Below are 11,518 nucleotides of genomic sequence, written 5' to 3' on the forward strand. Positions count from 1 at the left end.
ATAACGAAATCATTTACATTAAAAATCTTGGAAGTGACATGTGTCATTGTTGTTACATTATTTATTTTAGGGTATGTTCTGATTTACTTAACTAAGCCGAGTTGAACTGAATTGATTGGAGTTGAACTGAAATGAACTGAATAGAGCTTAAATGAATTGTTTCTAAACAAAGGAAATTAGAACTGAACTAAACTGATTGGAGCTGAACTGAACTGAAATTAAGCCGAAGAAAACAGGTATTATGTAGAGATATAGATAGATGTAGAATCCTTAATATAGTTTCAAACTAGCAAAAGTAATACAATTTTTATTATATTGGGTAATTATTGTTTTGTAGTAGATGAAAATTTTGATTAATGGTGGAGGGAATAATTTGCTATAATAGGAAATCATAATTTGATTTATGGGTTTGATGAAATTACGAGGATTGATTGAAGATTATGGAGTAAGCCATGGCATAATCTTATGAGATCAATTGATTGAAAATTAAGTTAATTGATCAAATCAATTAAAGACCTAATTGATTGATAATTAATGAATGAATGATAAAAAATTTAAATGTAGAATTATTTTTTAACCTCTTCTTAATATGAGCCAGGAGAAGTATAAAAGTCTTTTTTTAAGGGGACACCACAGTCTCCCCCTTGACTTATAAAGTAGAGATAAAAATTATCATACATGACAACTTGACAAGAGACATAGCATAGTTTTTATATGGTGTCGAATTGTCGGTGGTACTTTGGCAATTAGCAAACGCTATAAAATGTAGTAAAATTTACATGAAAATATATTATAGCTTTATAATAATAATCATTAATCAACACCAATAACCAGGATTTTATTCGTCTACAATTAAAATCACCTTGTAACCATAACAACTTGCGTAGACCACAATTCAGCTAGATTATATATACTTCGTAAATCATAGGACTTAGAGATCTAAATCCTTATCTTAATAAAAGCAATTCTGTCAACAGAGGTGTCGTTTTTCCCATTTGAGAGTGGCACCTTCTTTTTCCAACAATCCCCTCCATTTCTGTAAATGGCAACTGCACAGAAGCAATCTGTTAGACAAACATCCCTGCACCATTCTATAGGAACATTCTGATAATGCTCGTAATCCGAAAGCGGCCAGTCTACATCCTGCAACACCTTGAAATCGTACTGATTTTTGTCCTGTGATCCCTCTTTACAGCTCTGTGAAGGAAAGTTCTGATAGCATCCGCTCATCTCATTGTTTGGATCCAAGGGCGCATAACCTGGAGGGCATATGCAGTGTGGTCTACTGTCATCTCCTAACTTGCAGTAGCTGTTGAAACCACATACGCCGCTACCTGTTTGCTGTATGACAGCAGTACAGATGTTGTCAGGAGTAAAGGACTTGACTGACCAGCCGCCTGAACGAGGTGTACTCTTTGAGTAGATGTAATGTCTTAAGACACCGTCGTATTCAAGAATCACCCTCTGATAGAGAGCTTGTTCCTGTGATATCTCATTCGGAAAGATATCAACAAGAACTCCATCATTGCTGTCAGCAAGGTACAGTGAACTAGACTGGCTGAACACCACCAGGGTTCCGAATCCCTGATCATCGAATGTCTCATAGTTGGTGTTCAGTGTGTTGAAAAGGGGGAAATCTGTGGTATATAATGCAAGATTTCCATTGTATGCCAAGTTGAATGAGAACCTGCCACTCGAGTAATTCTTTCTAGAAAAACTTGCAATGAGTCGGTTGCCTTGTTTCAGAGTCTGTGTAGGCAAAAGAGTGTCAGTTGGCTCATCAAAGCTTTGCCAAATTACAGCAGAATCTCGATCCATCAGCACGAAGTTTCCAGTGTCGAGCATAGCTGCAGAGGCGAGTGTCACTCCTCTGCTGCTGCTGCTGCCAGCCAACAGCTTAACTCTCCATACCTCGCGCCCACTCGGGTCAGTAAGTATCAAGCTGCTTGCAGAAAGTTCTACTTTCGACCTCCTGGGTACTGGAATATCTCTGTTGGCAGACCAAGTTATGGTCCTTTCGGGTATTCTATTGAACCATATGGCTAACAGAAAACTTCCAGACTCTATCTTCTGAAACCCGAAAGCAAAGTCTTTAGAGGGAGATACCCAAGACGAAGAGATGTCCCCAGCAATGAGAGACGAGCCCAAGGTTATGCTGTTGTAACTTTGAGCAGAGATAACAAAGCACATTAGAAAAGAAAAACAGATATAACAAGGTAATGTTACTGATAAAACCATAGTGATACAGTTGTTATTACAGCAGAAAAAAAAATGCAGTAAGATTTGTTTATTTTAGCTCTACTTTATTAATGCAAGCTGTTCATGGTACATATCATATATAGTGGGTATGGTCGTTTGGACAACTCATTTATAAAAGTTAATCTTTATAAAAGTATAGATGTATGTCATTTTTCAAGTCCAATGAAAATTAAGGCTCAAAATTGTTTTCAGAAGGTTGGACCAGTTTAAATCATGCGCCATTCTAAATTGACTTTGCTCGAAGAATATTACGTTTAATAATGGAGCTACATTTATGATTTACGTCTATTCCTCACACCTAACAGGAAACAGAATACCTAATTTATGTACTAATAAATTTCGTTATATGATTTTTCTAAGTTAAAAAACACACGATCTTTATGTTTCCACATATTGATCGGATAAGTTAAGGAATTGAAGAATCAAACTGTTAGATACCAATTCAAATAAAATAAAGAGGAAACTTAGAAATCACTATTCTTATGTTTATAAACAGTTCATCTAGAAATTCAACAGTCAACGTTTACAGTTTTGTGAATCAAATCCTTGATGTATTAATTAAGATCATCTATATCCATTAAGGTGTTTCATATCTACACAAAAACGTATCCGTTTTCACTAGACACATTTGTCAATATGCAAAGATCATTAAAAGATATGTAAATATTTTAGCAAGAATGAAATAATTGGTTACATTTTTAATATATGGCATACAAAATATGGTCAAAGTAAGCACATGAATAGCACAAAAATTCTAGGTGTAAGGTATTATGGGATGGAGGAAGTTTGTTATCTATTGTCAGCAAGACAATAGCAATTGCTTCTGCAAAGTTGATAATTTCGTCGAAGAAGGATCAGTTGGAATTCGGAAAAAGAAGCTACCACTCAAAATTTGGAAATATGACAGTTCTGCCTGCTGACAGTTGACACTTGACAGGACAATTTTCATTCAGGGAAAAGACTAAAGGTGGATGAGCACTAAAGCGCTATGCTATGAATGGATTCAGGGTAAGATTGAGCTACAAGGTTAGAATTTAGGTGGGTGGTAACATCCAGTACATTTACTAAAGCACTTTCAGTGAACTTGATTTCTATCAAATGCAAACACTTGATGATCTTGGCAACAATAATGTGAAGGCTCCTTGTGACTAGCAAAAAAATAAAGAGAACATTGAAGAATGCGGTCTGAGATGAGCCATATCTAAGACACACCTCAATGATAATGTTTACAGCAATACTAGATGGGCTTGTCGAGTTCCTGAAGTCCCCTGTCCAACCTCATAATACTCGTTTACTACTTTAATGTAAGAGCTTGTGTATGTTGGAATTTAGAACACTCAAGAGATAGATGTACTACTTTGCTGTAAGAGGTTGTCCCAAGAACAATATGTTAATTGCTTAGTCTGTGATAAGCAGGGCCTCCATTCTTTCAAGTTACTGCAATACTGCTGTATCTGCTACATATGATAGAGCATACACTTCCTGTTTGGAGGCAGTCGTAGATGAAATTAAAATGATAATAAGTGGTATTTGCAGCCAACTTATATAATTGGTCATTAGGTCTTAGTAGATCTGCATGTGATGATGGATTTATACATGTATTACAGATACAATTCAAAGACAACCATATATAATGAGATTATAAAGACAGTTGTTTGCTACTCATTTACATTCCTAATCATGGAATAACTACGAATTTCTTACAACTTCATCGTGGTTCTGGGTATGGATCAGTGATTGACACCTGATTTATCGACAAGGTGCTATTGCTTGATGCTGACAATAAAGCAGTTGGTGAAACTAAATGATCCCAGATGACTGGTACACTTGGTGCGTCTTCATCACCAAAATCAATAAGGTATGCTGGTTCTGAAGGAGGTAGGAGGCACTGTGAACAGCACTCAAGCATTAGAATAACTAAGTTCATGGTAGGCCTACTAGCCGCATTTTTTTGAACACACAGTAACCCTATATGGATGCATCTTGTTATCTCTTCCATTGGAGATTCTGTCTTCAGTAATATAGGGTCTATCAATTCCAGAACTTTTCCTGATGTCCAAAGTTTCCATGACTGCAAGAACATACAGCTAGAGCACTTAGCAAGTAGCAATAGAAATTATAGTGACAGATGTTTAATTCCCTCTGAATCAAGGCTTATTGCTTAAGTTATCTACACCAAATCCAAAATTAAACCGTAATGAATTAGCATTTTGATTTAGGAACAGTTTTAAATTGGAGTTACTTTGGTTTTCAGCTATGCCATTTGAAGGTAAAGTCAAAAAATTAGTAAAGCTTACGGAGTATGTTTTGAATATTGTCTTACTTTTACTATTTGACTGTATGTTCTTTCAAGAGCATGATCTGCATCAAATGTATGCGGATTTTTGGCTTAACAAACTGATTTTTAGATCTTATATATGTGTTTTTTTCCTTAAATTATTTGTGTTCAGATGTTGCATTGTCAACTAGATGAGAGTTGTTAATTTCTAGAGCTGTCTATATTCACCTTGCTTAATAGGTGTTCCACCTGTTTTGAGCTGTGAGATGTACTATTTTTCCTCCCACTGACAATCTCCAAGAGTAAGACACCAAAGCTGAACACATCAACCTTTACCGATATCTTCCCATACTTTGCATATTCAGGAGCCATGTAACCACTGCAGTATAAAATCAGTTATCAGCAAGAGAGAAAAAATATGCTTCAGCTATGAACAGAAAGCTATAGGAATAGATAGATTCAGGCCAGCTGATAATGTTGTTAAAAATTGTGCAATAATTTTCTGGCTTTAACAGAAGACACTCACTATGTACCCGCAATTCTGGAAGCACTGGTCTGATCTTCGAGAAACAGTCTTGCAGTCCCGAAATCAGAAATTTTAGGATTCATGTTTTCGTCTAGTAAAACATTACTGGCTTTGAGATCACGGTGAAAAATCCTCACTTGAGATTCTTCATGTAGATAAAGCAATCCACGCGCTATGCCCTGTATGATTTTGTATCGAATCTCCCAAGTTAAATGTTCTCGTCTCATAGCATCTGCAAATTAAATGCAAATTTGATAAGTATTATTGCCTAATGCACAATGGAGACTAACTAGTAACTACAATAGGAAAAGTAAACATCAATTGATCACATGAGACATTTTCTATAATTTATGTAACACTTATATGACACTCATTTTAGTTGTGACAATCAAACAACATACAGTGAAGTTCAAAGGTGGAGAAACTACCAAATAAGACAAAATCTAGGCTTCCATTGGGTGCAAATTCATAGATTAGGATCCGCTCATTCCCTTGCACGCAAAATCCAATGAGCCTAACAAGATTGTTGTGATGAAGTCTTGCCACTAATTTCACTTCATTCTTAAATTCCACTTCACCATGTGCAGAGTGACGCATCAGTCTCTTAGCAGCAATTAGCCGGCCATTTGGAAGCCTACCCTGTATGTATGTGTGCTATTAATAGATACCGAGATACTGCACAATACTAACACATGAAATTGTTTTGATTTTTTGAATCAATATATTTATACAAAGTTACAAACTAACATCTCAGGTTACCTTGTAAACTATACCAAAGCCGCCTTGTCCAAGCTTGTTGGAACTGGAGAAGTTATTTGTTGAAGCTCGTATTGTACTAAAGCTAAATTCAAAGCATGACTCTGTACTCTGAGCTCTAGTTGCGCCATCTGTTTAGTATAAATAAATGAACATACAAAGTGAAAAATAAGTCTCACAGAACACAACATTTACCTCACAGCATTTTAGATAATAGAGGCAAGAATTTATGCCATCTTACATAGTATTTTATTTTACTAATAAAAAGAAATCAATGATTTCTGTCAGAGCTTAGTCTAAAACCATTGTCCTCTATAAAGACTCTAAAACTCTTAGCTGCTAATTTTTCAAGATGAAGTCTATTGCAACTAACAAATTCTTCCTAGATACATACCTTTGATTTCCCAAATTCGCTTCATTTTCCTCTGATCATTCTTATAACAAGTTATGAAAACTATTGCTGTCACAATTACAGCAATTACAGGAAGGATAATAACAGCTATTGTCCTTATTATATGCTGCAAAATCAAAGGTATTAAATTAGAAAATGGACAGATTATTTAACAAAGTAATCAGTAAGTGGTAAACGCAAAGTGAGATTTTGGAAAGAAGGGCTAAGGAGCTCCAATGTTCCAATTTTATACCAAAATTGATGCAATTAGTAAAACAAAAGATGGCCAAAACTTCGAAAGGACTAATTAATAGAAGATTATGTACCCGGTTTGGTTGCTTAGAATGAAGACTTTTGCTGACAGTATCATTAAGTCTAACTTTGATGAATGCTGTTTTATCGACAGAGCTGCTGTTCTTTCCATTTGTGAGTGGTAGCTTCTTTTTCCTGCAGTCCCCGTCTCTTTCGAAAATTGCTACATCGCAGGAGCAATCCATCAGGCAATGATTTCTGCACCAATCAATGGAAACATTCTGATAGTGTTCATAATCAGACAGTGGCCAGTCCACAGCTTGCAGCACCTTCATAACATAGTAATTCTCATCATGTGTCGTTCCTTCACAGGTTTGTCGAGGAAAGTTTGGGAAGCATCCACTCAATTCATCGATTGGATTTGAGGGTGTGTAATCCGGAGGACATATGCAAAGTGGTTGGTTGTCATTTCCTAACCTGCAGTAGCTGTTGTAGCCACACACTCCGCTGCCTGTTTGCTGTGGAACTGCTGTGCAAATGTCACCAGGAGTTGAGTTCTTGATTGACCAACTGCTGTCTGAATGAGACAGTGGTTTTCGATAGATATAATGTCTTAAGACACCATTGTATTCGAGAATCACCCTTTGATAGAACTCTTGTTCGACTGATACTTCATTAGAAAACAAGCTAAGAATGCTACCATTTCTTGTTTTTAGGTATAGGAAGCCAGACTGGTTGAACACCACTTGGAGTCCGAACCCTTCAGTCTTGTAATCCAAATAGTTGTTGTTTAAATTGTTGTAAAGAGGGAAATTTGTGGTGTATAATGCAAGATTTCCAATGTTTGTTAGCGACAATGCAAATCTTCCACCTGAATAATTTTTTTCAGTGAAACGTGCAATGAGCTGCCCACCTGGGTTCAGTACCTGTGTGGGCAAAAGAGTGTCAGTTGGCTCATCAAAGCTTTGCCAAATTATTGCAGAAGTCTGGTTCACTAGCACAAAGTTTCCAGTATCGAGCATGGCTGCATAGGCGGGTCTTTCACCATTACTAAGGACAGGAAACTTAGCTCTCCATATCTCTTGGCCGTTGGGATTGGTAAGTGTCAGGCCTTTGTCAGTGTTTAATTCTACTTTTGAACCACTTGGTAGTGGCTGATCTCTGTTAGCAAACCATGTTATGGTTTTTTCAGGGATATGATTGAACCAAATGGCTAAGAGAAAATTTCCTGCAGGTTCAATCTCCTGGAACCCGAAAGCAAAGTCTTTAGATGGAGATAACCATGATGAGTAGGTGTCTCCGGCCTTGAGTGATGAACCTAAGGTTATATTCTGGTAAGGTTGAGCCATAATATGAAAAGGCAGAAAGAGGAAAATACAAAGGAAATTAGGCAATGATACTGCCATGCTTAGAAGGTTACAACTTTCCTACATCATTTACCCCTTTGCTTTTTTGGCTGGGAAGAGGGGGTGTCTCAGGTTTAGTATATTTCAGAAGAGAGAACAGTGGAAGAGATGCAGGACTTCTCCAAGTTAATTTTTTCAAACATTATTTAAGCGTATTAGGAAGTGAAAATTATATTTAAAATTCTTGTATTTAGCTTAGGGATGAGACCTCTTACTTTCTCATTGGATTATTTATGCAGTAGCTCTGACCAAGTCAAGCTATCAGTCCATTCTGCTTCATTTCATCCTTCACTTTCGAAGTTATGTTTCTGTACCCAACTTGATGCCCCGTGTGATTATATGTAATACCCCGTATTAGATGGTTGCATATGTATAGATGGTATTTACTGTCTAGTATCAAAGATAGTACAGATTGGCTACTTGGTTGTCTTCCTGTAACCATCAGCTATTAAATTTCCATCGAAGAAAAGTCTTCAAGTCAATTCATTTTCTGTCATATCTCATATGACTTGTGTGGTCACGGCCACAACGTAAATGCAGGGCCTAGCAATGAAGTCATACAAGTCTCTAAAGGAATTCATCAAAGAAATACTTAGTATAGTATACCAATATTTTCAACACTAGCGTTTCTACAACGTAATCCATCACTCCACTAGCACTCTTTACTGGTGTCCATTCTCCGCTAGTACTTCCCACTGTTGTCAAAAATATCTTTTGTGTGCTAAGCTACCTTTGTGTGCAAAGCATGGCAATATTATTACGATTTGATTTGATCTATGTATTCTTTTTTCTCCCCTTTCATACTATGGCTCAAACTTACCAAAATATAACCCTAGGCTCATCCCTCACGGCTGGAGGTACCATTTCATCATGGTCGTCTCCATCTAATGACTTTGCTTTCGGTTTTCACAACAAGATTGAACCTACTGGAACTTTCCTCTTAGCCATTTGGTTCAATCAAGTCCCTGAAAAAACCGTAACATGGTCTGCCAACAGAGATCAACCTTTACCCAGTGGTTCAAAAGTAGAATTAAATACTGATAGAGGCCTGATACTTACTGACCCTAGTGGCCAAGAGATATGGAGAGCTAAGTTACCTGACCGTAGTGATGGTAAAAGACTCGCCTATGCTGCCATGCTCGATACTGGCAACTTTGTGCTGGCGACTCAGGCTTCTGCTACACTTTGGCAAAGCTTTGATGAGCCAACTGACACTCTTTTGCCCACACAGGTACTGAACCCAGGTGGGCAGCTCATTGCTCGTTATAAAGAACACAATTATTCAGGTGGCAGGTTCTCGTTTAAGCTAACAAACAGTGGAAACCTCTCATTATTCACTACAAATTACCCTCTATACACGAGTATAAACTCCGACTATTGGGATTACACGAACACGATGGAAGGGTTAGGACACCAGGTGGTGTTCAATCAGTCTGGCTTCATGTACCTTATAGCCAAAAATGGTAGCATTCTTATAAACATGTTTTTTGATGAAAAATCCATTGAAAATATGTTCTACCAAAGGGTGATTCTTGATTACGATGGCGTATTAAGGCATTATGTCTACCCAAAACCTTCTTCTCATTCAGGAGTCTGGTTAATAAAGGGCTTCGCCCCCAGCAACATATGTACTACTCTTTACCAGCAAACAGGCAGCGGGGTGTGTGGCTACAATAGCTACTGCAAGGTAGGAGATGACAGCAAACCACACTGCATATGTCCACCGGATTACACACTCTCAGATCCAAACGATGAGATGGGTGGGTGCGATCCGAAATTTGTCCAGCAAAGCTGTGATGAGGCATCACAGAAAAATCATCAATTTGATATGAAGGTGCTGCATAGTGTGGATTGGCCACTGTCAGACTACGAGCGTTATCAGAATGTAACCATTGATTGGTGCAGGAATATGTGCCTGATGGATTGCTTGTGTGCGGTAGCAATTTACAAAGAAAACGGAGATTGCTGGAAAAAGAAGTTACCACTCACGACCAGGAAGAGCGACAGATCTGTCGAAAGAACTGCATTCATCAAGGTGAGAAATGATAGTGGTCTGACTAAACCTGGTGTTGGCAGCAATAAATCTTTCAAGAGCTTAAACAAAATACTACTTATTTTACTATGTATCTCCGGGTTTTCCATTATTATCTTGTTAGGTGTTATATTAAAGGGAATCCGATTCATTTTCGACTGTAAAACACTGAAGCAGGGCATTAGGGACAAAATTCAGGAAACATACATTGTTCCTAGCTTTAGTTATAAGGAGCTCACTGATGCTACTGATGGATTCAGGGAAGAGTTAGGACGTGGGGCTTTTGGTGTAGTTTACAAAGGCGTTATGGGAGAACTTTCGGGTTCTCAAACTTTTATTGCAGTCAAAAAATTGGACAGTCTTATACAAGATGCTGAAAATATATTTAAGGTGGAAGTGAATGCCATAGGTCAAACACATCATAAGAATCTGGTCAGGCTCATCGGCTACTGCGTGGAAGGTGAGCATTGGTTGCTCGTGTACGAGTTTATGAGTAATGGCACTCTATCTGACTTCCTTTGTGGAACCCCTAGACCAGCTTGGGAGAAAAGGTGGCCAATTGCTCAAGGGATTGCTCAAGGTCTCCTCTATTTGCACGAGCATTGTAACACTCAGATCATCCACTGTGATATAAAACCACAGAATATACTGCTGGATGATGATTTCAGTGCTCGGATTTCAGACTTTGGATTGGCAAAGCTTTTGAGGTTAGATCAGACACAAACCAATACCGCAGCAAGAGGAACAAGAGGGTATGTTGCCCCTGAGTGGTTCAAGAATATGCCAATCACGACGAAAGTGGATGTTTATAGCTTTGGGATTTTGTTACTAGAGATAATTTGTTGTCAGATGAATGTGCAAACAGGAAACAATGAAGAGGAAGGTGTTGTACTACTCACTGATCGAGCCTTGGAATGCTACGAAATGAAAACAATTGATGAACTTGTCAGCCACGATTCAGAGGCACTTAATGACAGGGAAAGATTAGATAAAATGCTCAAGATTGTCTTATGGTGCATTCATGATGATCCTAATCTAAGGCCGACGATGAGGGTGGTTTTAGCAATGCTTGAAGGACTTGTACAAGTCCCGGAACCTCCTGACCCAGCTTCGTATTACACCTCTCTAAATATATAGATTGTACACTATCAGAATAATTGAAATTGATTATATGCTTTTTAAGTAGTCACTTGTAGTAATGTTACTGTCTTACTAATCTTGTTCATTGATATGCTCTAATGTAAGCTGGTATACCAATCTAATTGATTCAAAAATATTCTCAATCAGTCTATATATATACTCCACATTAGTAAGTATGACCTTTTCTTTAGAGGAAACTTACGAACATTCAAAAGAAACCATATTCTAAATCACTCTATACTCCACAATTCCACATATTTAACGTAAGACTTTTTCTGTAAAGGACATTTAGGTGTGACTTTTCAAACGAAAATATGATGAAGGTCTAGATAAGATCACATCACCTTAAAGTAAACGGAGTAAATATTTAGTAAAAATAAGTTTAGTTTAGTAAAAATTAATTACAATTTTGTAAAAATCAATTACATCAAAGAAAAAATATTTTTGAGAATCAGTATAGAATAATTTTAGTTCAATA

At 37.3% G+C, this 11,518-nt stretch overlaps 3 protein-coding genes across 4 annotated transcripts; 1 reads left to right on the forward strand and 2 right to left on the reverse strand.

Moving 5' to 3' along the window:
• Positions 1 to 939: 939 nt before the first annotated feature.
• On the reverse strand, positions 940 to 2,238 carry LOC145614030 (G-type lectin S-receptor-like serine/threonine-protein kinase LECRK3). The gene has a single exon (XM_081669040.1). It carries the CDS (start codon positions 2,236 to 2,238, stop codon positions 940 to 942), a length of 1,299 nt encoding a protein of 432 aa, XP_081525166.1.
• Positions 2,239 to 3,758: 1,520 nt separating this feature from the next.
• Positions 3,759 to 8,146, reverse strand: LOC145614601 (G-type lectin S-receptor-like serine/threonine-protein kinase LECRK4). 2 transcript variants are annotated; one of them, XM_081669662.1, is made up of 7 exons: positions 6,537 to 8,140; positions 6,214 to 6,337; positions 5,823 to 5,950; positions 5,492 to 5,702; positions 5,064 to 5,295; positions 4,766 to 4,916; positions 3,759 to 4,330 (listed from the first exon to the last, which is right to left on the reverse strand). In XM_081669662.1, the coding sequence occupies exons 1-7, from the start codon at positions 7,866 to 7,868 to the stop codon at positions 3,968 to 3,970; spliced, it is 2,541 nt and encodes an 846-aa protein (XP_081525788.1). In that variant the 5' UTR covers positions 7,869 to 8,140; the 3' UTR covers positions 3,759 to 3,967. The 2 variants fall into 2 exon arrangements, 1 of the variants encoding a protein (XP_081525788.1); XR_014107126.1 differs by having other exon boundaries at positions 4,193 to 4,330; positions 5,071 to 5,295; positions 6,537 to 8,146.
• Positions 8,147 to 8,456: 310 nt separating this feature from the next.
• On the forward strand, positions 8,457 to 11,149 carry LOC145614850 (G-type lectin S-receptor-like serine/threonine-protein kinase LECRK3). The gene has a single exon (XM_081669911.1). It carries the CDS (start codon positions 8,614 to 8,616, stop codon positions 11,035 to 11,037), a length of 2,424 nt encoding a protein of 807 aa, XP_081526037.1. The 5' UTR covers positions 8,457 to 8,613; the 3' UTR covers positions 11,038 to 11,149.
• Positions 11,150 to 11,518: the final 369 nt, after the last annotated feature.

Source organism: Chenopodium album, chromosome 25 (assembly GCF_948465745.1).
Source record: "Chenopodium album chromosome 25, dcCheAlbu1.1, whole genome shotgun sequence".
Lineage (NCBI taxonomy): Eukaryota > Viridiplantae > Streptophyta > Magnoliopsida > Caryophyllales > Amaranthaceae > Chenopodium > Chenopodium album.

Coding starts and splice junctions, on each gene's coding strand:
- LOC145614030 (XM_081669040.1), bottom strand. CDS start 2,238: ATGGTTTTATCAGTAACATTACCTTGTTATATCTGTTTTTCTTTTCTA.
- LOC145614601 (XM_081669662.1), bottom strand. CDS start 7,868: ATGGCAGTATCATTGCCTAATTTCCTTTGTATTTTCCTCTTTCTGCCT. Junction 5,951..6,213: donor GCGAATTTGGGAAATCAAAG/GTATGTATCTAG, acceptor TATACTAAACAG/ATGGCGCAACTAGAGCTCAG. Junction 4,331..4,765: donor TGGAACACCTATTAAGCAAG/GTGAATATAGAC, acceptor ATGTTCTTGCAG/TCATGGAAACTTTGGACATC.
- LOC145614850 (XM_081669911.1), top strand. CDS start 8,614: ATGGCAATATTATTACGATTTGATTTGATCTATGTATTCTTTTTTCTC.